At 35.3% G+C, this 16,776-nt stretch overlaps 3 protein-coding genes across 3 annotated transcripts; all 3 read right to left on the minus strand.

The window, feature by feature from the left end:
* Positions 1 to 348: 348 nt before the first annotated feature.
* On the minus strand, positions 349 to 6,304 carry LOC107011364 (protein IMPAIRED IN BABA-INDUCED STERILITY 1-like). The gene is made up of 9 exons (XM_015210831.2): positions 5,493 to 6,304; positions 4,012 to 4,296; positions 3,558 to 3,875; positions 3,107 to 3,334; positions 2,788 to 2,885; positions 2,370 to 2,478; positions 1,834 to 2,283; positions 939 to 1,062; positions 349 to 815 (listed from the first exon to the last, which is right to left on the minus strand). The coding sequence occupies exons 1-9, from the start codon at positions 5,856 to 5,858 to the stop codon at positions 808 to 810; spliced, it is 1,986 nt and encodes a 661-aa protein (XP_015066317.1). The 5' UTR covers positions 5,859 to 6,304; the 3' UTR covers positions 349 to 807.
* A 668-nt stretch (positions 6,305 to 6,972) lies between these two features.
* LOC107011365 (probable WRKY transcription factor 3) lies at positions 6,973 to 9,812 on the minus strand. The gene is made up of 4 exons (XM_015210834.2): positions 9,402 to 9,812; positions 8,340 to 9,067; positions 8,077 to 8,229; positions 6,973 to 7,520 (listed from the first exon to the last, which is right to left on the minus strand). The coding sequence occupies exons 1-4, from the start codon at positions 9,738 to 9,740 to the stop codon at positions 7,358 to 7,360; spliced, it is 1,383 nt and encodes a 460-aa protein (XP_015066320.1). The 5' UTR covers positions 9,741 to 9,812; the 3' UTR covers positions 6,973 to 7,357.
* A 2,971-nt stretch (positions 9,813 to 12,783) lies between these two features.
* Positions 12,784 to 16,482, minus strand: LOC107011591. Its single transcript, XM_015211153.2, has 7 exons — positions 16,153 to 16,482; positions 15,868 to 15,962; positions 15,000 to 15,117; positions 14,750 to 14,868; positions 13,903 to 14,089; positions 13,628 to 13,771; positions 12,784 to 13,236 (listed from the first exon to the last, which is right to left on the minus strand). Exons 1-7 carry the CDS (start codon positions 16,429 to 16,431, stop codon positions 12,946 to 12,948), a joined length of 1,233 nt encoding a protein of 410 aa, XP_015066639.1. The 5' UTR covers positions 16,432 to 16,482; the 3' UTR covers positions 12,784 to 12,945.
* Between the last annotated feature and the right edge of the window lie 294 nt (positions 16,483 to 16,776).

Consider the following 16,776-nt stretch of genomic DNA (forward strand, 5'->3'; position numbering starts at 1 on the left):
TCCAGTTTGTCGCATAAATAATAATGAGACTCAGACAATTTTTTAACTTTTATTTATTCAAATATAAAAAGGGTTTCCCTATCATATTCCATAGATTGATTTCACCAAGTGTTGTAACATAGTACGAAGATAACTGAATGAAATACCAGACATGATTTTCTTTCTTATTAGATCAGTTTTTTAGTCTCTATGGAGCTCACTCAAAATTAGTTTGAAATTGAGGCGTAATTGCTTAGCATTAAGTGACACGTTTTAATCATGCTTTTATTTTCTAATTGATCGTTGTCTATCTTTTCGTTCATTTTTTTAAAAAAAAGTATATGTACACAGGGTAAATAGCAAAAAGAGTAAAGAAAACTCTGTAATAAATCATACCCTCTTTGCCCATGATATATATACAAAAATAATGTGAAAGCTGTATAAGAAATGAGCTAAACATGTAAAATACAAACTATATAAAAAAAAAAGTGAATCAAATAAAAAGAAAAAAGAGATTGTAAAATCAAGTTTGGATAGCAAAAGGTGAGAGCATTTCAATGTTCTCCAATCTGTTAATGAAATTTGCAAACCACTTTGAGCATCAATATTCTGGCTTATCCCTTTTGATTTCTATGATGTGAACTTGCATCTTATGCATGATTTCTTCACCAGCTTCCTGGAGATATGTAAGAACATTCACTGCAAGGATCGATACGAAAACCTCAAGAATAATGAATTTAAAACAGGTTGCATAGCTCCCTAGACTTTCGATGAACTTTGAGGTACCAACAAGAGAGACACAAAGTCCTCCCCTCTTAGCCATTCCAATTATATATCTGCATGGCAAAAGAAAAAAAAACTTGGTAAAAGTTTGTAAAAATAGCAATATATTTGGCTAAAGTAGGTGACTCAAATATGTCTAGTTGATGTAAAGGAAAATATGACAAGATTTATTTCACCTCCATAGAATCGGGACCTACGACCAGCTTTTCGAGTTCGACTATCCTTCTTCGAGTCAAACATCTGGGACTGAGATAACAAGGGCCCGGAGAACCCAACCCTTCCTTGTTGGCCATCAAATTCCTGGTCATGTTTCAGAGAGATCACATACCATAACACCATGATGTAAATGATTACCAGATGTTTTACCCCTAAGTCATATTTTTACGCTTCAATCTCTAGCTAATTAGGTTCGGCTATATGAATCCTCACCATGCATTATTGCTCCATTTTTGACAATACTTTGGGGCTCTCTAACACTAGATGTTCTCTATATATTTTCTACTGACAAGCAAAAAATTATTTCTAGCACACACGAAACTACATGAAAGTATAGTGTATACCAATATGTGATCGAACTTAAATCTCAACAAGATGGTATCACCTATATTGATATTTTGCTTCCATTGTGTTATTTTTCATTAAGTCTACATGAATTTGATAGATTACAAGTCCTCTAAAAAAATCTCATTCCAGGTGACTTTAGGTCTATCTCATTTACTTTGAACACTTCCAATTATCATGGTATTACACTTCTGGATCAATACAGCTAAATGTCCATTAAAGACATGACCAAACCATCTCAAATGACCTTCTCATTTATTCTTCAAATGTGATCATTGCTGGCACATCTATCGTAATATTCACATTTTTACAACTCTCATCTAGTGATTTCGTCCATGTAAAGCACAATTACCACTAGGCTTCAGTGTATCCGACGTGAAATTTGCTAGAACTTTTTCTCCCCCAAATTGTAATGTAATTAAACCTTAATGAGGGAGCAAAGAATCAAATACAAATGTTTTAGTCAGGAACAGCAATTGGAAGAAGCTAAGTTAGTGGAAGAATACTAACCGCTGATTGTTCTTGATCCGACAAATCAAACGAATCTGGGCGTTCATGATGACCATGTTTCCTATGCTGGAAAGTGTGGGTCCTTCTTAAAAACTCATCATTATCTTGCATCTTTGATTCCAAGGTATCCCCAGAGTGCAGTACAGCAGAAGGATCGAAGGCACTCAATTTTTGACTTCTTGAATTGGGAGGTGGATATAATCTTGTGGCTGCAGAATCCTGCTTTCCTTTTTTGGCCCATGCAAAACCACTTGATTCTGGCATTTGCACAGGAACAGAAAGAACAGTGCTGTCTCCTTGAGACTCATCAGTCATCTGAGAAGCAGCGTCTGATACTGTGTCATACAATGGCTTCATTGATATCCGTGAGACAGTAGCTCGTCTTCCTTTAGATATCTGTGCATTACTACCGTAATTTCTATGAGAACCATGAACATTTGCCTCAACTTCCTTCAAAAATACAAGACAAGCCTTCTCAATATACTATCAAGAAAAAATGTGAATGAATGTATGTTTCTGTGAGATAAGACAGAAACCTCTGTTGGAACAACTTTGCAGAAATTGTTTGGTTCTTGAAGACCTTTCCGGGATTTTCTTGAACTTTTAGAAGTTTCCGATGTTTGCACTGTGGTACTGGCTCTCTTTCTGAAAATGCAAGGCTCAAATTAAGCTTAAAGAGGAATAAGAGGGATGCAAAGTCAAGAAAGGTGCGCGGTTATCAGAAACAGAGATGTATAAATTTAATTTGTTGGAGCCAACTCACTTGAAGCCCGATAATGATGTGTTTGGGTAAGTTATCTAGATAACTATGAAGTGCAGCATTGACAGTGAAATGCATATATTGTTCTTTGGGCTTTATTGTTTTACTGGCCCATATATGGGGCTAGGCAATGATTTAATAGAACCATGTGCAGAAAAATCCTTTCATGAAGAAAAAAGAAGAAGGAAATTCACCTTCTCGCTTCTTCCCTGAACTTTGCATCAATTTCCTTGTTCGGTGGGTACTTTGGCAGGCTTGACGAGTCACAAGCATAAGGCTTGGTATTGAAATACTAAAGAAAGGTACAACATAAATTGGAACCAAAAAGTTAGCTATAAAAACCAGGTTAAAGAACAATAATGCTTAAGAACAAATGAAAAAAACATAAACATCATCAATACCAATGAGGAACAAAAAACTAAAAGCAAAATAAAAAGAATGAGGTGACTCTGTCAAAACGGAATTTTCCGGTGAGATAAAAACTCATGCACTCTGTGTCTTTGTTAAGCTTACCTCAGAATTGAGAGCAGATGAAGCAGTTCCACGTTTATGAGGATCTATTGAAATAAGTGTTTCAATAAGGTTTACAGCACTTTTTGGTAATTCTTTACATCTATCTCGAAGTGTACTGTCATATGGTTGCTTTGGTTTGAACATGGTTGCAAGTGGAAGTTTAGACCTTTTCCAGTAATCTTCAGGTGGGGAACCACAGAGTTTGAAAATTTTGTGCAGTTGCTCAACCTGCAGAATAGACAACCAGGATCTTTTCACAATTGACAAGGAACAGTGATATTATTGCTTACTCGATATAGGAGAATGATTTAACCACTTCATATTATTTTGGGAGGCTTCAGTCGTGTTAATTTAGCACTATTTAGCAATCATGTCCCATTTTTGCAACATGCTCTCAGAGATGTGTGGTAAATTTTTCAAATTCAACAGAAGTTATCTGGGAAATACTGACCTCAGTCCTCCCTTTCAGGAGTGGCCTTCCGAAAAAGAGTTCAGCAAAAACGCAACCAACACTCCACAAATCCACAGTGACCCCATAACTTGTTGATCCCAATAGTAGTTCAGGAGGTCGATACCATAATGTAACCACACGACTGGTAAGTGGTTGCTTGTGCCTTGCACTAAGGAAATTTGCAAGACCAAAATCTGCTATTTTCAGAGTTCCTTCATTGTTAACCAAAATGTTGGAAACTTTAATATCCCGATGCATTATCCCTCGTGAATGGCAGTGCTCTAGTCCGCTCAGAAGCTGCTGCATGTAGCATTTGATCTACTTCCATGCAAAAAGAAAATTCAATAAACAAAGTATTCTTCTTTTATTTACATTTTGCAAGACAAGATAGATTCAAACAGTGATCTCAATACCAAATTCAATGAAAGAAAGACATTGTCAAAGATGAACCAACCTGCGAATCACTAAATTTGATGTCAGGACATGATAACAATCCAGATAGGTCATGTTCCATATACTCGAAAACAAGGTAAATGCTACATGATAACCGAGAAGTGATTATCCCTTCCAGCTTCATAATGTTTGGATGGTCAAGTTTGCGGAGAATTGCAATTTCTCGTGCCATAAATCTGACACTATCTGGTTGGAAATTGTCAAATCGCACCTTCTTCAGGGCGACCATTTTACCATTTCCGATGTCACGTGCTCGGTAAACACTGCTATATGTACCTTGTCCAATCTACAGATGTTGAAAGAAGAAAGAATCTTCGTAAGAAGAAAATAATTTACATTAGTAGGGAGATAATGTACCACTAAAATTACCAGACAAAGCTAAGGATTGAACTAAGCAGCCAAAGTCTAGATATGTTGCTAAATTCCTCAATATTAAGTTATAAACCATATCACCTATATCCCAGCTCAGATTCGAATCTATCTCGCACTTATTATATCTCTACGTTTTTCTTCAGATTAACAACTCTGACTATAAGCTTCTCTTTCTCCAGAGGTAACATAAGGGAACAAAGATACCAGTAAAGAAAAATTAAAAGGTATTTTCAGTTTATTATAGACCTTGTAATTCCTCATAACTGGAAGTAGCAAGTGGATCACATGCAAGTTCAGATTGAAAGATAAGGATGGCAAGTAAAAGCAGAAAAAAGAAAGGCTTCCTCCTTTGGGGAGGATCAAGTTCATTAAAATGGTACCAGGAGAGGGGTTAAAGAAATGGTAAATTATAGTCTTAGCTAACAAAACTTGCTAAAATATGCACAGAACTTTTAGCCAATTACTCAAATTGAAAGGCTGATGATTGAGTAGGAACTGATGAGAAAGCATGATGTGGTGCAGATTTCTCTCAGACACTTATTCATCAAAAATAACCTTGATAGAAAAGCTGAAGATTTTCAATTTATAAACTATGCGTCATTCCCAAATTAGTTTTGCATCAACCATAAAAATCCTCTGTATCTAGCTGCTCCGCATTAAATGCATCAACCAATATTAGATAACCTCGCCTACATGTGTTTCAAGACATAGACAAATCCTAAAGAGGAAGGTAATGGAAGGTTGATGCCAGTGTAAAAATTGTCAAACTATGATTAAAGCCGAGATTTTAATGATCTAACGAGATTCCCTTAGATTCTGTCAGTAAGCTTTCCTTACATGATTGATTACAGTAAAATCGGAGACCATGACTTGAAGTAATACCTAATCTATAAATGGCGTATGCAGGAGTTAATGGTAGCATGAAGCACCACAATATTCATCTTTTTGGGGTTAATGTTTGCAATGGTGCCTTTTCCTTCTGCAACCGAATGGGAGAAAAGTAATGGAACTGCTATTGAAAGGATAACCTTTGTATGTTGCATACACACATGAATACAAATTTGTAAAATCAAGAATCTGTCCAGATAATACGAGGGAAACATTGGTTACCTTTTCTAATTTCTGGAACATGTTTGATTTCAGAGGCATCCATCCATCAATAGCTTCACCGGCAACGGCAGTCAGCCAAACAGGCCATCCGGCGGCCAAATGTTCACCTTCAGTTAACCTTCCAAATTTGATGCTAAAACTAGCCGCCTTTTTATCAGAATTTCCCTTCTTGGATGATGCTCTCAATTTCCCCGAAAATCGTCTAACGGAATCCTCTCCCTCTTTCTCAGGCTCCTCTTTGATCTTCTCCAAAGGGGCAAATCCAATATGCAATAATGGATCGACATTGTCTACACCGGCAACATTCACCGACGAATCGTGGGGCGGGGAATGGGACGTGGCCTGCTTGGAGCTGACGCAACCCATGACCCCCCAAAACCCATAAATGAATTCAATCCAGTTGGGAGAGACCCAGATCGACCCGTATTATAAAACGGGTCAAGGGAGGTGAAAATAATGGGTGCGGGAAAAAGGGTCTCTCCCCAAATTAGCTCATTGTACCTGCAAAAAAAAAAAAAGATTTGTTTTCATAAAAATTGATCTGAGAAAAGAGGTAATAGTTTGGGGTGGAGGAGAACAGAGAGATGGGATTCCTTCTCTTTTCTTTGCGTGATATGCGGAGATGAAAAAAAAAAGGATTTGAAAAGGAGACCAAGAAATTAGAGTTGTTGTCGAGAGATGCGAAAGCAGAGGAACAACAGAGAAACAAGAAAGAGAAAAATATTGTGTGGTTGTATTTGTGGGTCCAAGATTCAAGAATCATCATCATCTTTTTTCTTTTGTTTTTCACTTTGTCTGTTGAGACCAATTCATACGCCATTTTTACAAAAACTTCCATTCTTTATACTCACAAAAAGAGAGGCAAATAGGTAAAAGTAGCCGTTAGGAGTTCGTTTTCTTTCCTTCTCTCCTTTATTTTATTGTTGTGTTGCTTTTTCTTTTACTCGTTGGGGTCCTGTGCTGGTGAGCTGCTGCTGCTTATTCAATAAACAAGCCAACTGCTCAACAACTCATCACTATCTTCAGATTATTGAGTAATCATAGTGGCAAAATAATTGTTCAGACTTTGACTGAAGGACAGAAACTCATGTTTTTTTTGAACAGATAGTATAGTGTTTAGTAATATTTTTATACTAAAAAGAGTTGCAACTTGTTCTTGTACATATTATAGAACTCGTGGACTTTCTTTGAGTGCATTAAACTAAATAGAGTCTAGGGGCAGAGATAGAGGACAGCAAGGGGTTTATCTAAATCTGATTGGCGAAAAAATTATACTATATATATAAGTATTTTAATTCTTTTTTTTTTTATGTATTATGCTTTTTATTGGACCTCCTAAACATAGGATTAGTAGTTGGTTTAGTGGCTGAAGTCTTAAAGATTCACCATGAGGTTCCAAGTTCAATAGCAAGCAAATTAGGTGAGGAGGAACAATCAAGAGATGCAAACGAAATATGGTATCAAAAGTTGACAACTTTGCTTGAATAAGCTCCTTTACTCTTCTTGACTAGAGTTTAAAGCCTTGGCCATGAAGCTTCAATGACAAACTATACACCTTTTTTTTATTTATTTATTAGACATCTTAGAAATTAGCAATAGAATTTACAAATATTTCTTGAGACCAGCCAACAAATTCAAGGGACCAAGCATGTGGTTTTCAACAAGGATAGATAATATAATAAGCTTTTTGTACAGAAGTAAGAAGCTCAAACCACATCTTTTCACCCTTCTACTTTTCCTGATGCTACTAATGCTGCAATCTTTTCATTTTTCACACAAGGGAATTTCGTTGTTGTGTTCGGAAACCAAGATATTTTTGTGAACTAAAGGCCTTCACACTGTTTCTTACGTTCTCAACGCTATCTTTAGCTGTATTTATTCCTTGTTCCTCTATTCCTAACACTAACAGTAGGAATATCATGATTATGCTTGCCTTCATATGTTGTTATGACAGCTTTTGGATCAGTTGAAGCCCTCTCGACTTGTTTGCGGACATTGCATCCAGGATATGTGCACCGATAGTAACTCCTGTATATCAAGTGTGGATGCATAAGCGGATTATTGATGCCATATAGCAAAAGAACAGGACACATGTGATAAACATATTCTGGAAGGACAAAGAACTAGTATTGCACAAACAAGACGCTGCAGCTGATTATAGCACTTGATTTTAATCTCCAGAGAATCTTACTGCACTTGTTTGTTCTAATGACTAATCATATGCACATATGAAGATCTTTAATTTCTGGCACATGCTTTCGCATAAAAATTCATACATCCAGTTCTTCCTATTTCGTAAGAAATGTTATCACTGTTGAATAAACCTCTGGTGACTTTCTTAACTACATTGTGTAAGTTTCCTCTTGTATGGGACTTCACACTGTATCCATTTCAGACTATTGTAAAATCAAGATGCAAAAGAAATTTGAGCTATTGTTTTGGTATATTTAAGAAGTTCAAGGAGATAAGTAGCATCATTTCCTGAAGAGTTCACGATAATAAACTCTACCAAAAACAAGACTCTTACAGAACAGCAACTAACATTAAATTGAAAAAAATTGTGCAGTCAGAACTCAGAAGATACCTTGGATGCTGAGTCCCCTTTACCACCTTCTGCCCATATTTTCGCCATTTGTATCCATCATCTAAGAAATCAACTTCACTTCTCGTCTGCAGAACAATCTTGGATTCAGCTACTGTGACATGTGATGAAGCTACGGTCTCAATTGCCGTCTTCCTGTGACATAGTAATTGAATTAGATACATACTTTTGTTGCTCTACAATATTTTCTTCTTGTTTTACTAAAGAAGGATGGCGCATTCTTTAGTCATGAAAGGAGGACTCACGTTCTCTTTGCATCTGGTTCATCATGCCCTTCATCATCTACGTCTATCAAATAGCTTTCGGTTTCATCACATTCTCTTTTCACAAGAAGTTCAGATACCATTTGGGTTGGAACCTGGTCAGATCGAGAAGGAGAAGACCCATGCGAGCTATTCAATACTGTCCAATCATGTGTACTAATATCTGATCGAACTCCAAAGCAGTCTGTATTATCCAAAGCAGAACCGTTTTTTCTTCGTTTGGTTGGTTGATCATGGTTGTGACGGCCATTATATGTGATCTCAGTTATGTGACCATCAACAGACCGCTCAACCTTCTTCTTCACTAGACATTTGAGATATGTGCACTTATAGTAGCTCCTAGGGCATTCACTAGCTTTAACCTTTTTCTGACCATATTTTCTCCAGTTATAACCATCACAAGCTGGCTTATCGAGAGCACCAAAGGATGTCTTGTTCTCAGATTGAGAAACCTCCAGCTGTTCAAATTGCTTACCCTGATTGTCTGATGGTTTGTTATCCAAACTAGTTTGCAAACGTTCCTTTATCTGCAAAGAAGACTCCTTTGGATCAATCGACAACTCATGTCCTAATGCTTCTACTGGAGCCACCTGAGAGGAACACTGATCTTGGGCTTGCATTTGCATTTGCATTTGCATATATGAAGTAGAAAATTCAGCCTGTGCTGTAACATGTGCTAGAGCCTGCTGATGTGACATTCCAAAGGGACTCTACAATCAAATTGAAATACTCATAAGTAACCACATGATGCCAAAAGTAATTTTGATGACTTTCAGTTTAACTATTTCTATAACCAACTCAGAAACAGTCTCTCTACCGCACAAAGGTAACCCAACTTGATGAACTTTTAGCACACATATAAAGTTTGAGCAAACTCATAACTAAAATACTGGATCCTTAACAAAAACATGTTTATACGATAAACTTCGCAAAGTAGATAAATTACTAAATCAAAACATAAAAGGAAAAAAAAAACAAGTATTTGGCTATTATTGATATATTATTGCAAGTGAAACGAAGAATTTGAGCAGATTATATTTTTACCTGAAGTGGGGAAAGAAAGCCAGGAGAATTAAGGAATCCAGAAGGACTCAAACCAGAGGGAACAATGAACAATTGAGGATTCACAGACCGATTTTGGTTATACCCAGAGTTCTTTTGACACCCAGGAGGATCTCCAGAATATTCATATCCGGCGAGAAGCTGGGAGAAAGAAGGAGGACAATCTGCAGAATCAGGGCTCTGATCAGACAAGAAACTGGAAACAAGAGAAATTGGACCTGGGCTGAAAGAAGACATGTTAAAAAAGGATTCAAATGAAGGGCGAGGTGGCATTGTCAGAGATGGAAACGATATTGCTGAAGCTTCCCCTGTTTCCCCCATTTTCAGTCTTCTTCTTCTTCTCAAGAGAAAAAAAAAAAGATAAAGAAGAAAGTGGAGTTGCTTTTTCTGCTATCCCTTTCGTTCTGATGTGTATATATATTGGTAGAGTATATGATGGGTGCTCCACTCGTCACTCCTCATTCGTCAATACACTGGAGATATTTTATTAGACGTGAAATCATGATTTGAAGTTTATTACTAATTATTACCGTTTGTTTTGTTATTTATGTACAAAATTTGGATAAAAAGTTATCCGGTTTACTGAAACACAAAATGTACATATTTAGGAGTTGTTTAGTACAAAAATGAATAACGCATGGATTAGTAATGCAGGGATTAATAATGTATAGATTAGTAGTGTAGGGATTAGTAATGCATGATGTTGGGACCGTAAATAAGCAGGTGTAAATGCGGAAGCTAGCAAAACAAACCTCGAAAGACCACGAGTAAGAAGACAACGAGAAATATACCAAAAGACACAAAGATTTAACGTGGTTCGGTCAATTGACCTACGTCCACAAAAGAGATGAGCAATCCACTATAAATATGAGAGTACAAAATACAGAGGGAAAACAACCTCAACCAATTCACTCGGAATACATGGGAGGTTCACACAAGTGATAACGTATCAAGCTTGTGACCCACAAATTCTCCCTCTAACCAAAACTCTCAAAGCCCTTAAGACTACATTGTGAATGCTGATTAAGTTAGAAGGAACATTCCTCTATTTATAGAGTCCTAAACCTTTTCCTACAAGAAAATGATTAGTCAATCCAAAACCTTTTTCTAAAAGGAAAACCTATTTATGGTAAGAAATTTAGGGCAAATAAAACCCAACAAATGATTTATTTTTATGTAGTGTTTAGTTCATTGTTTCCAATCCCAACTTGTATTTGAAATCAAATTCTTTAAAAATCTCTTTTCCAATTATACCCTTATATTATTATTTAATTGGGTCAAAGTAGATAATTATCGGAAAATATTTCTTTTATGACATTATAACTAGCTATGAGAAGAATAATTTTGTTGTCATGTTTTCAATTTTCTACTTGAATTATTTGAGGATAAATAATTTTCATCTTAATAAATTGATCACTAATAAAATGTCAACTTTAAATTTAAAAAAGATAAACCAACTACTTTTAAAATTATAAAAGACGGCCAACAATTGGAAAATTGAATAAACCATGTACATTCACACATAAAAAATTGCAAGTTATAATTTTAATATGTATGTAATTTTTTTAAATTGTTCAAAATACGAATAATTAGTGATATATTTGTCTTTTAATAAGTAAATGTTAAATAACTCACATTTTAAATCTGTATTGATTTGAATTAGATATATTTAGTTACAAATAAGTCTCTCTAAATAATTTGTAAACTAATTTATTTAAATAATTTTACTAGTACAAATATAAAACATAAAATCAAGAAATTAAAATAAAAATTAAAAAAATTTGAGAGATATTTTTGTCTTTATGTGCTTATCCCATGGTATCATATCCTATACCATTTAGAATGTATTAACTAATCCATAGATTAGTTATACATAGGCTCATATTCCTATCAAACACAGTATTAGATTATACCACATCTAATACATGGATTATTTCTTTTAATACAGCCTACCAAACGTCCCCTTAGAATCTGAATTTGGAAAATAGCAATAAATTAGAAAACTGAAAGTTGAGGTAAATATCTGGAGTAGAGGAGTAGTGTATTTTCAAGTTGCCAAACAAAAGGATAAGATGTCAGGCTAGTGGACTAAAAGGGGTCTAAATGAAGAGTACTACTACACATTGGATATACAATGAATTCTTTACCTACCAAATGCCACTTGAGAGAAGTCGATACCTTCACTTTCTTTATACTTCCTCTGTTCTCATAAAGTGGTTTTATAACATGGAACGACAAATCTCGATCACTTTTTAATCTTAGATTTTAGTGAATTTGAATTATTAAAAGAAGTAAAAATATGAGAACTCTTAAGGAGGGGTAAAAAATTGGACACCATCCATCCATTAAAAAGTTACTTACTTAGAGAAAATAAAATTAAAGGATAAAAGAATATCAATTATTTTAAAATGGAGGATGTATGAAATATCTGGTAGTTCAATTAGTTAGTTGCACTTCACCTTATCTGGTAAAGATTTGATTTCTCAAAATGCATACAATAATTTAACTAAACAAGATAAAAATATAAAACAAAAGCACATGATATCTAATTGGGGAGTAAAAAATGGAAATTAATCAAGAAGAGAGTCAGCTGATAGAGAAAGAAAATGTGTCGTAAATATGAATTAATATACCTACTACTCTGCCATTTCAAAAAAGATATCTAGTTTGATTTGAAACGGAGTTTAAGAAAATAAAAAAAATTTAATCTTATGATTCTAAATTAGAGTTATGTTAAATGTATCAAAATGTCCTTTAATTTTGTGATCTTAAATATGTCATGTGAAATGTTAAAGTTAAAATATTGCCAAAAAGAAAAATAAATCATTTTTTTAAACAGACTAAAAATAAAATAAAATAATTCTTTTTTAAACAATTGAAATATAATTTTACTGAAAAATTTAGAAGAAAGGAAAATATGTCGACTACACGTTATTCTTAGCTTCGAATAAAGACATAACGTAACATACGGTCAAGGGCAACTGCATAAGCATCTCATAAGGTGCAACCTAGTGGCATTTTCCTCACAAAATAAAGTCATTTTTTGTCTTCTTGCTATTTACAATAACTCAATAAAGCCTGTCTTTTCTGAGAAGAGGCAAGTGGCAACTTGACAAGTCAAATCTAGTAAACCTGCAAGATAACCCAATGATAAAATATAGGGTACAATCTTTAAAGCTCAGTAAACAGTGTCATGACTCTCAAGGAGGAGCCTACATAATCTTAAGGTAACAATTTTCTTGACACAAGGGAAGCATCTAGTTTAGTGAGAAAATAACTTTTAGAAATTAATCAGGGTGCAAGTTAGACCCATAGGCATTCTATATGCATTTTAGTTGAACATCTATTAGCACCGATCAGATAATAACACGACACAATTATTCTATATATATATAAAAATAAATATATAGATAGATAGATAGATAGAATTGATACTACAGTGTTGGTGATTGTACCCAGGAAAAATGGTTAATGCGGGAGCAAATATGGTGCCTGAAGCACATAGTTTTGAATCAGGGGAAATAACTCAGACCTTGGACTCGATGAAATATGTAGATGAAACAGCAAAGCCCTCTACATCGTAAGTGCGGATAAGTCTTTGTCTCTTGCCAGGCGATTCTAGCCAACAAAACTCAACATGAAATGCTGTGGATTCTTGCACATTCTTGGCCACATCAGATGGGTATCCCATGTAAATGCCCCCAGGCAACAGAGTAAGCTGGAAACCACCGTCGAATGTCACTAGGTTATTGGATATGGTACCGGTCCAATGTACATTTGTTGTAATATTAGTCGCACCAGAAGTAGACGTGATATCCTTGATTTAAGAAGGGAATTAAAGGAAATATATTAGCAACCAAAAGCTGAAACCAAATATATTCATTTCAGTGCCTGAAATAAATAAATAAATAAAGCAAAATGAGAAGATCACAACTTTCCCCACCCTCCCATATTTGAGCTAAGTTTGTGGTGACAACTCCATTCTACCAATGCATTTGTGTTTCCTATATAGCTGAGGATCCATCCAGACGGCTAATTCATCATATCATTGAACTATTTCAAATTCATTTCTCAAAGAAGTTGCATGAAAGAGAGATTTCATTTACTATCCAAGTGTAACTGGGCAGATGACCCCTTTCGTGGATACTAGTAGTTCACCATTACTAAACTATCTGATACAAGGAACTGATTGCAAGGAGCTAACAAACCTGAACTAGCTGGCCGTCCTTGTCGATTTCAAGAACAGCAGTTGTACTTGCTTCAGTAATTGTTGCTCCATAAACACCAGTACGTGTTGTTCGCGAATGACCTTTCCAAGTTCCAAGATGAGGCAGAATTCTTTCAGTATCCTCCTACAAGATGACCATCGAATGCATAAGAACAATCATTTGGTTCTGGTAACTAACATGTTGAATCAAACTATGTTTAGGTAGTCCAAACGAAGAATAGAAGGGCAACCCTTCCCCTTTCAAGTCAAAATTACCTTGAAATCGTCAAAGGAGGGAGGAATGGCCTCTCCGTTCCCTCTTTCTTCAAGGAAAACAAGAATCATTTCCAGTACTCCTTTTGGGTCCATTATATGAAATGCTCTCACTCGCCTATCTTTCTCCAGTGAATAAAGACAATTTTCACATACAATAGAAGGACGTTTAGAGGGAAGCTTCAGATTTCTGTGAAAGAAAAGAAGGAATTATAGAATGATACTAAGAAATTCAAAGCCAGGAACCAAAAGATAAAGCTAATCAAAAAATATGAACAGTCATTCATGAGAAAAGATCCCGTGCAATTTACATAACCTTTGCAATTGGATATTAGAAAACGGTCTATAATTTCTAACATGAAAGTCAGAAGCAATAATATGCAAGCTAATTGATCTGATGAAGCTTATGAGATGTCCAAGATCACCAATATTTATTTGTTAGTTGGAAAGATCTACTAATGAATGCTTAATTGTTTGAGATTCTTTTACAGAGTTGATATCTTTTAAGTTGGGAACTAATTACTGCTATGCTGAGAGGATTATTTACATATTGATTGTCTTATTTGCCTTTTGGAATTTGTTTACTCAAATTCTTAGGCATTAGCCTTTTTGGTTTGTTTTAGTACAGGGTGAAAACTGAATATGTTTGAAAACATAACCGATGAGCACACAGACCAGAACACAGCAGAGCCAAGGGAAAAGTGACAAACAGCAACATTAAGGTCATACTGGGTAGCAATTCCAAAATAAAGCTAGCAGCAAAACATATGCATAATTTCAACCTTTGATCTCATCAGAACTGATATTTTAACTTATTGATTTGAGTCATCTCCACGTAAGAAACATTTACCTTGGTGATTCTTCTCCGATATCATCTTCACCTAGCACTCCCTGTCTTAACACAGTCTCCAACATGCCAGCAGTCTGATATCTTAGTGCGTATGCCTTTTCCTTGGGGAAGAAGCCAATCTGCAAACTACTTTTAGTGGTACCTCAAATGCAATAAAATCTGAAAAGGAGCAGAAACTGCAGATAACAGTCTTTATTAAGTATGACCAGTGAAGGGATATAAGTTAGTTCTCTGTCTTAGTGAAGCTCACCTGTTGATATTTGTCGACCGTAAACATGTTGGTCTCTTTGATTTTGTACTCAAACCACTCTGACTCACAATCATCGCCAGAACATGAAGTGGTAGATGGAGGTTGTTTGATGTATAACCTACAATTTTGAAGCCGGTTAGTCGACTTGTTTCCCAGACCACAAAGTGAACACATGTAACAAAACCCAAATTTAATGAAAATACCCTATACATTAGTGTCCACTGTTAACTAATTCTATGCAGATAAAAAAGCAAACATCCGGAAACTAAAGGGGCTTATGAATCAGAAATGCATGTGTGACATTGGCGTCCTTAATAAATTCTCCAAACTTACTTTATTTAAAACACTGGAAGAATTTGAGCTTTGGGCTGACAAAATCTACTTGCACTTAAAGATATGCATGCCACTAAATGGAAAATTTCTCAAAATTCACAAACAAGAAAAAGAGAAATTCACCTGGATTTCCAAGTATTCCCTAAAGTTCGCCTACATGCCATTAAACTATAACCATATAACATGAAGTGTAAACATTGAAATTTCCATGGTTTTCTCCTCAATTCTAATGGTTTAACTTTACCTAAATCTCAAAAGAGGTTTTTAACTTCGGATAACTAACAACTACCTTTAATTTTATTAAATTACTAATTACACAAGTACTAGCAATTTCACAATTACAAAAAGAATTAGACTGGATCATTCTCAAAGTTAGAATGTATAAACTAACATATATACTTTACATATATTAGTCACCGAAGAAGCTACAAAATTGTTAAGGACGGTTAATCTATTTACTTTACTTTTCATCAGAAACATAGCAAGGTTAAGACACATTGTTAATACAGGGAAGAATCAAACTATAGGAGCTCACGTTTGTAATAAACTCATCAGTTCACCTTCACCATAAGAGCCCACAGCAAGTTTCGTTGTAATTCTATGCATCAAATTTCCATGACCATCAAATTGCTGCAAAATAAATCAAGCAGATGAAGGAATCAAATCCATGCACGTTTCCACCTCAAACTAAAAATTATAGGATATGAATATTTATCAAAAATTCATAAATAAACGTGTATTTATCAATAATAAAGTTATAGACAAAAATAAGACGATGCATCCACTTTAAGAGAGAAAGAGGAACGGAGTTGATCCTGACATGGAAAGAGCCGGTCCAGTTTCCCAAATTAAGGCGAATGAAACTGTCAAGAGCTTCAACACTCATTGGTAGTTCGGTTGTATTCCGATCACCTTGGACCACCGTGACATTGGTACCGGAGCATGACGGTGGTTTCCTAGACTGGTACTTGGGAGTCCAGAATGGAAAATTTTGGGGTATAACCAGTTTCTCGTTCCATGAACTTAGATTAATCTTGCGTGCATTGGAGGAAGCGAGAGAAGTGGAAGGCACAAAAATGGCTGACATAGCCGTTGCCATGGCGGATGGAATTGGGACGCTTCTTCCTGTTAGTACCCACCATAATGAATAATCTTATCCGATTATCAAGAAAATTAGCTCCTCTGCTTAGTACCCGACCCGACCCGATCCGTAGAATCCCAAACCCAAAAGACAAAAAAAAATTTGTATTTTGAAACTAATATAGAGAATGGGCTCTCCAATTACACTTTAATTCACTTACTTTGGGAAACATTCACATATATCCAATTAAAAATAATTAATTACTATTTATAGTTATAGTTTGATAATTATAATTTATAGTTACATGTTATATGGAGTAGAAAGGCGAGCGATACTGGGAGAGAAGAGAGAGAGGGGGGAAAG

This window comes from Solanum pennellii, chromosome 2, assembly GCF_001406875.1.
Source record: "Solanum pennellii chromosome 2, SPENNV200".
NCBI classification, from domain to species: Eukaryota; Viridiplantae; Streptophyta; class Magnoliopsida; order Solanales; family Solanaceae; genus Solanum; species Solanum pennellii.